An 11,945-nucleotide genomic window follows, 5' to 3' on the forward strand; every position below is an offset into this window, starting at 1 on the left:
ACGTTTACTGTAAAGCTGTAAAAGAAATTGCCACAGCAACAGACACTTCTACTATAGGCCACAATCCTGAGGACATTTATTTTTCTTCAGATAACAGGTGACTAAGATGACCAAGCACTGGAGAGGCACTATCAGACTCTCCAAATATTTCGACAGCACAGGGTGGAGAAAGTCTGTTACACAACCAAACTCTATAAACATTGTGTAAAATAAACAAGAACCATTATAAGATAATGGTTAGATAATGTGAAGATAATGTGTCAACAAACTGGAAAGAAATGTAACATACAGTATATAAATGTATAACATATATAAATGTAACGTTTATATATGTTCCTTCTAGAAAATTATGAAAAATGTGTAGACTATTACAAGTAATACTGTACTAATAAGATGTATAAAATGTTATTTAATAGAATCTATTGTATATTTTGAAGAAAAAATAATAATTCAAACCCTCAACACAGATTTATCGATTTTCATGGTGACTTCTGACAGATCGTTAACCTTGTCTGGATCAGATGTGAGGCTATAAACATGATGTAATCACAGAAATCAGGGACTGATCCGCCCTTCCATGCCCCCTCAAGGTTGGAACGTTCCCGTCCGTCCAGGGTCAATCTCCTGTACTGACAGACAGACACAGTGTTACATGTCGTTCTCTAGTTCTTGTCTCATCTGGAACAAGTCAGGGAACAGAATAGACCCTTGTGGCTAGAATGCTCCATGCTGAATGTTCTGGGTTCAACCCACAATGCAGCCTAACCCCCTCTCAATGTCCTAACCCCTACCTGCTCCTTAGGCACATCTATCACTATCTTGTCACTTGTCAGGGTCTGCTCAATAGTAAATGGGTTGCCGTTGGGGAGTAATTCCTTGACCTTTTGAGGTCAGGCATGAGCCTGACACATTTAAGCCCTCTGAATGCGTGCATACGAAGGACTTTAAAACTTTCGACAACAAGCCAGGGTTGACGCGATGCCACATAGGTTGTCAGGGCACTAGTGCAAAGGTAGACAATGTATAGAGGTTGCCGCCTGCACGCTGTCCTGTGTGTGAGTCTTGTAGCCTCTGAGGACATGGAGGTCAGTAAACATGTTTACTGTCGTCGTGATGAGGCAAAGCTGGTTCAATGTCTGTACAGGGATAACACGTCTGGGGATAGGAGTCCTTCTCTGTACTGTGATTGATAATAATGATACGCCTTTATCTGTTTTGCTCTCAATCCTCTGATGGTATTTATGAATAATTGTTTTATATGCATCTGCATATGTCACCTTTGAGAGACTCTGTAATTAGTTATCGCAAAGCTCAATAAAAGTTGTATCAAAGAATAATTAAATGTTGTGTGATATTGTGTCGTGATGTTTGTAGTCCCAGTTGCGTTAATAATGTATGAACTCTACTTAGTAGAGAATAGATTGTATAATAGAAGAATAGAAGAATAGAATAGATTCAACAGGCAAGGCTGTTCCAGCCTTGCCTGTTGATTCAGAGTGATCACCGACTCTGGAGAAAGGGAAATATTTTATCTGACAGAAATCTCTGGTGACCTTGGACCTGGCAACAAAGAAGAAGGACCCAAAATAAAACAGTGCAGACTAGTAGTGCCTTAGTAAAACAATTTGTTAACTAGGAGTTAAAACTGCATTTGATACAGAACCACCAAGCTATTATCCATGCCTTTTCATATTATTTTACAGTTGAGTGGTGTTCTGTTTCCATGGTGAATGGATAGCAAGTTCAAGTCCCCAGCTGAGCACTGTGATTTGGTTTGAAAAAGGCAGTGTAAAACATTGCAACAAGGTGACTTACTTAGATAGGCTTTTTCCATTCAGCCCTCTTCTATTGTTCAAGCAATTTGAGCAGTTTGAGCAGAAATACCTCTAACCCTCTTTTCAAAACCATACATAAAATGGATGAGGCAATTCAAACAATATTTATTTTGTAAATAGAAAAATCATACAAAAGCAAACATATCAGGAAAATCGTTGACTTTGGTTTTTCAAGTGCTGAATACCCTTGAAAAGGTCCAAAACCATTATATGTACACATCTGGTATATCTTTGCATCAGTCTCCTTTATATAAATGAGAAAGCAGAGAACCAAATAATGGTAAATAGTGTTTTAATAGAAAGGAACTACATTAAAAAAACTTCTCAGAAAGGGTCATTATGACATTCATTCGATTTACTTAAAAATAAAATCATTATTGAAATACTCAATTCCTACATTTACAATGAAGGTGTTCGGCTGCTCTAGATTAGTGTTGCGGTTGCCTAGCGGCAGCATCCCGTACTGGGCGTGGCCCAACTCCCCTGCCCCAGCTACTGTTCAATATTTCACTGCAGATGATGTCATGATACGTGCCAACCCAGCCTCAGCAGCCTGCATCAGAGAGGCTCCATCCACCACAGAAACAGAGGGAAATAAGGTGGGGCTGCTAGGCTGAAAGATAAGACTTGGGCCTTGCGATGAAAGCATCATATTTGGTTATGTAGGTTTTCATTTGAAGAAACGATAAAGATATGGAGGAGCTGTGAATTTGAACCCTCAGGGCCTATTTTTTTTAAATGGCTACCAAATACCTCGCTACACTAGATTCAACCAGGTTAAACCGGTTTCATGAGTCTTGACGATTGCAACTTACTTTCTTTCAATATGGAATGACAATGAATCAATACATGTAAAGAAAGGCAGTCCCTTTAACGCTGACTGGCTCAGACCATGCCTATTTGCAGGGGTCATTGAAGAGTGATTTGTTATTTAAGCAGCTACCAGCCATGACCTACCAGATAAGGAATCCGATATGTTTCCCAAAATAGTCTAAATGAGTGCCTATTTTCCAACTGCTCTTTTCTGTCTTATCACTGCTTGCTTTCTGGTTCTTTGCAGGTCTCCCCAACCTGCAATAACAAACAGGCCCATCTGTGACTTTATATCACCCGTTCTAAATCACTGTGTTCGACAAGTCTTAAAGTTTCTAACATGTCAATTTCAAACAAAGGAATCAATCACCCCAACAATACAATAATTAAAAAATGTGTTTATTGTACTTACTCTTTAACAATTAACATCCTCAATATAATATTAGGCCATCATTGTTTAAAAAGTAGCCCTTGTTCTCAGGCTTCTAGATAGCTATGATTTCTAGTGAACTCAAATCCCCCCCCAAAAAAATCCCCTCAGGTTGTGCGGTGTGCTCCCGCCCGCGGGAGAGCAGACAGTTGAAGGAGGAAGGCATGAGGTCGAACACCAGTGGGTCCTTGTTCACCTTTGCGGCCTGGACTGAGCTGATGAGCGGCTGGGATAAGCAGGAACAAAGACCCGGTTGTTCTTATGACTTCTCATCTGACCGCCTGGACCTATGGTGGCCAAGAAGTGTTCAACAAAATGCATATTCGAAATGCAATGCATTGCAATTTTGGAAAAACACAAGCTTATTAATGGAATAAAAGAAAGGCAAAAGCCACAACACAACTGCAAACTCTGCAACACAACTGCAAACTCCATAACACAAATGCCAACACCACAACACAGATTTGTCAGAAAACATGTCGACAATGAAACACTTAATGCGGGCAAATATTATCATATAGCCTACCCATACAGCAAATAATGTGGATACCTGATGCTCAATTAATAGAGCTATGTTTTTTAACGTTTCTTTCACTTGTGCAAGGTTTATCAGCATCATATAATAATGGCAATAATAAAGGCAATTGTTATGTTGTCAAACTTCTCAAACAGGCAAGAAGTTTACTCTACTACACATTCAGCTCAAACGTTTCATTGGACCAGTAGAGTAATAATCATCTTTGCATTGAAATAGTACCAAATCAAATACTTCATACAACCACAATTATGACAAATCACATTTTAACATAGCAGCATCTGTTTAAACTTCATTTATTAAATAAGGCTTTGATTGATTAAATATATTTATCTTTCAGGGACTTCCAAAGAGAAAGCTACAGGCCTATTTACAGCAGCAGCGCCTTGATGGTTTTAATCAGTTCAGTAAGTGTAAGTGTAAGTGTAAGTGTGTGTGTGTGTGTGTGTGTGTGTGTGTGTGTAATAGAATGTACATTAAAACGTGTGATTCAATGTTTCCACTTGAGAAGACGCTCAATAATACGGACCAATGTTCTCATACACATCATAGCCAGGCCAATCCGGGAAGAGCCCGTGGGAACACGTGGGGCTTCCGTAGTTGTCAAAGTGGATCCCCAAAAGAGACGAGTGTCGCCTACCCTGGTGGTGGTGACTGCGTTCCCTCTGTGACGACCACACCACCTTGTAGTTATTCCCCTGGTTGCTGTCCCAATGCACACTGCCGCCCACCTCATAACAGATAGCGAACTCAATGCGCTCGTCCGGCACCAGAACATCTGGCAATAGCACCTCAAACGAGAACGTGTCGTGGTCGGTGTCTGGATACGTGCTCATGACGTACGTGCAAGTCACGTTAGTATAGCTTTTCCACGTGTCAAAGGTGATGCGCACGTTCACAGATTTCTCTAGGGATAGGTTTTTCACTCGGATGGTCCCTGCCAGCGTCTTCTCCTTCAGCATGCAGTGCTCCAGGCAGACGTTGCACCACCCCAGCCGCCGGCGGAACTGCAGGTAGTCGGCGGAGGGTTGCGTGAAATCCAACACAAGTTTGTCCTCCTCCTCCACCGCCGAGAGCTTGGCCGAGTTGCTGAACAACTTCTGGATGTTGAGAGGGATCTCAATGGGGTCTGTGCTCTCCGAGAACGTCTTGACCCGGGTCAGCGACAGACCTTTGTGGTCCGCGAAAGACACTGACTTTTTCGCCTTTTTTTCTTTTTTGTTCTTGTCGTTGTTGTGCAAAACATCGTTTGGGTCGATATGGTCGAACCCTCTTGAATGGGCAAATGTTAAGGTCGGGTTGATGCAAGGCTTGGGGATCTTCCTGTAGCCGAGTTCCTCGTTGGACAGGTAATGGGGAAGGACCAGGTCGAACGGCATTTTGGCTTTACCAGGAAAGTTGAGAGCACTAAATAATGATAAATAAACAAGCAGGGTCAGCATGGTGTCTAGAAAGTACATGATGCAATGTAAATAATGGAATTAAATAACTAACTCTGACTAGGCTGCCTAAAGGCAACAATTTTAAACCAACGTGTCACCAGTATGCTGGCCATACAGCCAAACCAGTAGCCTAACGAGCCTAACCAGTAGCCTAACGAGCCTAACCAGTAGCCTACGATCTGTGCCTTTGATCACTGCGTTATCTAGCGTTATCTACCTTATCACTGATAAAGATGAATTAAAACGTTTACAGAATTTGACATTTAGTAACTTTATGACATTAAAACAGTTCCTGCGTTTTTAATACCCCGACTAAATACTACATGGATGATGCCGAATCGGTCATTTTATACTTACCTAAAACTCTGGGTTTGAAACATTTGAGAAGTTGGAGAGGGCTGCAGCAGTTGCAATCTTACTCTTGGATTGACGCAAATTTATTGAACATTGTTTCGGCGTTAATACCCATTTCCAAGATGTGACTTAACCGCAACAGTCGGTTTTGCAAACTACATGGTGGATAGTTCTGCTTGCAGCCAACGTGTTTCGCTGGTGTTGTAAAGCTCATGCGTGGTTCACGTGAAGATCTGCCCTTAGCCAATCACAGTGAGTCTGGAGTGAGTGATCGAAGTTGACCCTCCCACCCTGCTGAGTGAACTCAGAAACAGGCCATATAGTTGAAATCCTGGTTGCTCTCTGATTACAACAGTAGGCCTACGGCACAAAACAATGTATTTAAATAACCAAAATTGACTAGCCTGGTTGGTGCATTTAGAAAACAAATAAATTTGAACAAATTCCACAAACAACAATCTAATCTAGCAATGTACCGGTGTGGTAGGCCTGTTATTAGAGCTGCTTGATTTATTGATTTAAAAGCAGCGGATTAAATGGATCAAGTTGAAGTGTTAATTAAAACATTTAAAATATATCCATTGTTATTGATTCAATTATCAGTGTTTCTTTTTTTTTTACACTGTTGCGTCATTGATACCAATCAAATACAACCACGACCTACACATTGTTTCATCAGAGTGGTGAAAGTAGCCTACTGATGGGAGTACTCAAGTACTGGAGTAGGTCTACTCAAAAATAAGTCTCTTTGCATCAACACTTATTTTGAGGAATCCAAGAACCTTATTTGGAACCATATTATAAATCTTAATACGTTGTACGTACGTGCGTCAATAATGGATGATTATTGATGGGGTGTACAAAACACCGCTACACTGCCAAGATCTGCTCCATCACAATGTCATTATGACATCAGTTACAAGTTGTTGAATTGATGGGTGCAAAACCATACATTTCCCATTCACCACTAAAACATTGGGACATTGAAACAATATGATTTTTCGTTTTTTTTTAAATATATATAGTTTTAGAATCTATACAATTGGTCAATAGTATATATAGTAATAATTCAATGGAAGAATGATAACTAAGAATAATTATTCAAATAATGAATGTGCATAAATCAACTCATGATAAGAGCATTACTATAGCACATATTGGACTAATTTATTTGGGCATATTAAGAGGCATGCAATTCTCTCATTCATTCCTATGCAGTATACCTGAAGATAAACTTATTTTAAAGTCTAAAGTGCATGCCTTCAAAATCTAAAATAAATACAAAATGATCAATGGGTCTAAAGTCAGATGCAATCTAGGTCATCTCTTTCACTCTCACTTTAAATCTTTAAACGTATTTCATACGTTATAAAAATAAAAATAGTCAGGGATGACACAATAAAGCCCTAAGGCTTATTTCCATTGTGGTCCTTTGTGTTATTCCTGCAAACCAATTGTTTGAGTATGAGTTACCACAGTTTACCACTACTGTTGAGTAAATTTGTACAGAAAGCTAATATCAGTAAAATGGATAAATAATAAATAATTACAAACATTATTTTGAGAACATTAAGTCCTTTTTTAACTGAAAATCATGATTCCTCATCCCATCCTTTGGGGCTGATGGCATAAATTGTTTGGAATGACATACTTACATACCAACATCCGGCTACATACTTGACTATGTACTAATAGTTTGGGTTTCATTGTTGCAGCATCCTATTGAATGCATATATAAACAATGCACACAATAAAATGTATAAGGCTTGAACATCAAGTGACATCACAATGACCGCCCCCCTTTTTGGGAGCCAAAAGGCATAGGCCTATGTATTTATTAAATACATATTATAGAAATTACGATTGGTGAATTTGCTTTCATTACAGACGTAAAAATTAATGAAAGGTTATTGCTTATTAAAGTTTTTCATTACAAAAAATGCATGACATCATCATCAGCAACAACATCAGCAAGTAGGAGTTTGTCATGTGGCCATAAGTGTTACATAAGGTCATTCATGTTGAGCCCAGTCTATACAAAAAGTAATGAAGTGATGGGAGTTTTTGGCAGGCCGATGATGCAAATATTTGAGTTGGGAGAATATTTTATGTCGTCTTGCAATAAAGTGGTGTGTGTGTGTGTGTGTGTGTACACAGCCTTACCCAAAGCGACCTTAGCAAATCGGTGGGCAGGTTGTTCCAGGTTGTTGTGTTAGGTAAGAGGGGTTCGGTCGGGTTGTATTTGCTCATATAGGCTATATTTGGAAATCGTGTAAGTCCATGATCCGATCGTAAATTTCACGTTGTCTGATATACCTAACAGTGATAATGCAAGTATTGCATGGAATTCATGAAGACGTAATGTTTTTGATTCATTATTCGATGTGGTGACACGTCAAAAAAGTAAATCAGAATAATAATGATAATAATTATGATTTATATAGAGTGTATAAAATGAACTTATAAAGCACATTTTAAACTGCATTTAATACCTTTCAAAACATCTTGACATAGTGCTTTGACATGTACATTGAGAAAATAATCTATTTTAAATACACAAAGCTTCTTTTGAATCTGCTGTGGGGAGGAGCACACTGTGCAATAAATTATTGAACAGGCTAATTTAAGGAGTAGGAAAGAAAAAGTGTATGCTACAATGTAGTTTTATAGAATACATGACGATTTAGGCCTACACAAGTAACATTGAAGCAGGCACGGCGCCAGGATTTTTTCTCTCCCGGTGCTAATGGGGAGCTTGACCGATAGGTGGGGGTGCTAAGAAAATAATTGATTTTCACAACTTCAGTTACTTTATAAAGAGGTTCTGTTTTTTTCAATAAAAGCAGCTATGATACACAGGGGCTTAACTGGGGCTACACCGATTTTTGACGGGGATATAGCACCCCCTAGCCCCGGTGTAGCGCCGTCCCTGCATTGAAGAATTATCTATTTGTTCTAAACTACACATTGGTTCAAGGGAAAGGGATCTTTCCACCATGATCCTAGTCTCCGATCATTTGGGGTCTATGGGACTATCATCAAAAAAAAAAAAAAAGCTTGAAAATTGAAATAATGAAACGCATAAGCTATTGAGGAATATATGAAGCAGGGTCACAGTGCATATGAAGCCATGCTGGCTAATCACACTCACACCTGGTGGCATAATATCACCCCTTTAATTAATTAATGTAAGTATATATCATCTTCTTCAGGTTAGGGGACCGTGCAGAACTCAAGCGTGTTCAGAGAGAACTAAAACACAGCATCAGGGAGAGTAAGGAAAACTACAGGAGGAAACTGGAATTCAAACTGGAAAACAATAACACCAGGGATGTATGGAGGGGGATGAGAGAGATCACTGGCTTCCAGAGAAGAGGTGGAGGAACAGTGGAGGGAAATGTACAACGTGCCAATGAGTTCAACCTGTTTTTCAACAGGTTCGACTCAAGCTCCCCCAGCAGCCCTCCTGCTGCTCCTCTGAGCAGCAGGCCCGACAACGGCCTCACAGCCACACACCAACCCCCGCAGTGGACACCACCTTCTTCCCCACCCCCAACACCCCTGCTGGCCCCCACCACAGACTGTCTCACCACCCCCCTCCCCCAGGACACTTACACCTCCCCCACTGCTGCCTACATACTCCTGCAGCAGTCACCACTTTGCACCACCCCCCACCCCCCAGACTGGACTTAACATCACAGCCAGCCAGGTGAAGAGAGAGCTGGAGAGGCTCAATCAGAGAAAAGCTGCTGGACCGGACCGCATCAGCCCTTGCGTGCTGAAGGCCTGTGCCGGCCAGCTCTGTGGAGTTCTCCAGCACCTCTTTAACCTGAGCCTCCACCTTCAGAGAGTGCCAGTGCTCTGGAAAACATCCTGCCTTGTTCCAGTGCCCAAAAAAGGACATCCTGTGGCACTGGATGACTTCAGGCCGATTGCACTGACCTCTCATATCATGAAGGTTATGGAGAGGCTGGTTCTAGTACACCTCAGACCCCTAGTGTGCTGTTGGGAAAAACAGTCTGTCTAGTTACTTGACCAGATAAAATGAGACGGTGAGGTAATAAAGTCTGTCAGCACGAGGGCCTCGGATTTATTGAGTAAAGTAGCAAAGGTAATACTGATTCATAAAGCGTGAGAGATCGAATATTCTACGTCCCCTAACAGCGCTGAGGTCGTCTGTAGCTTCGCCTCCGTGGAGGTTCTGCTTCAGAAGAGCACCCGTGATCCGGTGCATGTGAAACTTATAGTTCTTTCCTAGCCAGGTGTGTGTGGTAGACTTTGTGTGGGTTATCGAGGGTTCTCTTGTCCCTGAGCCTCCGGGTTGTGTTGTCTTTCTGTGTGATATGTGTGTCCTCGCCATCCAGCTGTGGCAGAGTGTTCTCCGCAGACTGATAGGGGGGCTCGAGGGTCATCTTGACCCTCTTGAATGTGTGGTGTGTTGTGTTCGTTAGGTTTGGACCCAGAGTTGACTATATTCGTAATATAATGTGTCCGTTAGGTTATTTTTGCCCATCAGTGCCCATCACAGGACCCCCTACAATTTGCATATCAGCCCCATGTTGGGGTTGATGATGCAATAATCTATCTACTACAGGAAGCCTACTCCTCCCTGGATAGACCCAACACTTCTGTCCACGTCATGTTCTTCGACTTCTCCAGTGCCTTCAACACCATCCAGCCCAAGCTGCTGAAGGCCAAACTGGAGAACATGCAGGTGGATTCTCCCCTCGTCACATGGGTCGATGACTATCTGACGGGCAGACTGCAGTTTGTGAAAATACAGAGCTGTGTGTCTGACCGTCTGATCGGCAACATCGGTGCCCCCCAGGGAACTGTGCTGTAGGGCTGTGCAATTAATCAAATTTTGATCACGATTTCGATTCTTGGGTCAAACGATCTCCAAATTCATAAAATCGAGTTGGAACGATTCAAGTTCAAGACAAGTTAAATGCATTTTATTTTCAAACTCAAAAAGAATTGTTTGAAGAATCGTGATTTCAATCTTGACCAAAAAAATCGTGATTCTCATTTTTTCCAAAATCGAGCAGCCCTAGTGTGCTGTCACCCTTCCTCTTCACCACCTACACTGCAGATTTTAAGTACTGCAGTGAGTCGTGTCATCTACAGAAATTCTCTGACGACACGGCCATTGTGGGGCGTGTAGAGGGTGGGAGGGAGGATGAGTACAGGGACCTGGCCGGCAATTTTGTTAAATGGTGTGGGGAGAATCACCTGCAGCTGAACGTTGCGAAGACGAAAGAGATGGTGGTGGACTTCAGGAGGAACAAGCCCCCGCCCATTCCAGTCTGCATCGGTGGGTCAGACGTTGACATTGTGGACTCTTACAAATACCTGGGTGTGGTGCTAGACAATAAACTGGAGTGGACCACAAACATGGAGGCAGTCTACAAGAAGGGCCTGAGCCGGCTTTACTTCCTGAGGAGGCTCAGGTCCTTTAATGTCTGCAACTGGATGCTCCAGATGTTTTACGAGTCTGTTGTTGCGAGCACCATCTTCTTCGCTGTGGTGTCCCGGGGTGCGGGCATCAAAGCGAAGGACGCAAACAGACTAAATAAACTTATTAAAAAGGCAGGGTCTGTTGTTGGCTCTAAACTTGTCACCCTGGAGGAGGTGGCGGAGGACAGGATGCTGGGAAAACTGCTGGCGATCATGGACAATGTCTCTCACCCCCTCCACGAAACTCTGGACAAGCTTAAGAGCAGCTTCAGCAGCAGACTCATTCAACCCTGCTGCGTTAAAGAACGTTGAAGTACCTGGTGCCGTTAGACTGTACAACGCTTCTCAGCAACGCCCATGCAATACACACAAATAATTTTAATTTTAATCTTATCACTGTAAATAAAACTGCACCTTATCTCTCCTTCTCTTGCACCTTATAAATCCACTAAGTTCCATTTTGCTCAGTATTTAATATTATTTAATATTATCCTGGAACTGCTAAGCATCTTATTGTGTGTATATAGTGTATAGTGTTTGCATATTGTGTATTGTACTGTTTTTAATATCAATATTTGCCCTTACCTCGTGATTGTATTGTAACTTTGCTACAATGACCTAATTTCCCCCCCGGTGATAAATAAAGTTATCTATCTATCCATCTATCTATCATAACCCACAACTGCGTCGATCACCGTGATTGAGCCCCCCCGCCCCCCGGGGTCACGGACCCCGCCCTCGGGTCACGGACCCGACAACATACGAGAAGCAGTAGTTACTGCTGAATAACTGTGATATAACATTACCCTGCTGTTCATCCTACCACCAGCAGATGGCAGTCTAGTCTCTTCAGAAGGAGACAGCCAGAGGGTCATTGTTCCTGCTGGACTGGTGTGGAAAAACATAGGTAATAATTAGTCGAAAGTTTAAATTTAGAATTTTTTCGACAGACCAGGCTCTACTGATTAAAGCTAGAAATAGATTCTAGAAATTAGCTCAATATCAGTGCAGTTCAAAGCTCATGTAAACTGCTTTTATTTTTACACTGGCTTTGAAATGATGACGTACATCGATTTCAT

The 11,945-nt window shown here is 41.7% G+C and overlaps 1 protein-coding gene across 1 annotated transcript; it reads right to left on the minus strand.

Moving 5' to 3' along the window:
- Positions 1 to 2,161: 2,161 nt before the first annotated feature.
- ppp1r3b (protein phosphatase 1, regulatory subunit 3B) lies at positions 2,162 to 5,589 on the minus strand. The gene is made up of 2 exons (XM_084486292.1): positions 5,413 to 5,589; positions 2,162 to 5,020 (listed from the first exon to the last, which is right to left on the minus strand). Exons 1-2 carry the CDS (start codon positions 5,433 to 5,435, stop codon positions 4,129 to 4,131), a joined length of 915 nt encoding a protein of 304 aa, XP_084342418.1. The 5' UTR covers positions 5,436 to 5,589; the 3' UTR covers positions 2,162 to 4,128.
- Between the last annotated feature and the right edge of the window lie 6,356 nt (positions 5,590 to 11,945).

The sequence above is a fragment of the Micromesistius poutassou genome, assembly GCF_964030765.1.
Source record: "Micromesistius poutassou genome assembly, chromosome: 22".
Lineage (NCBI taxonomy): Eukaryota > Metazoa > Chordata > Actinopteri > Gadiformes > Gadidae > Micromesistius > Micromesistius poutassou.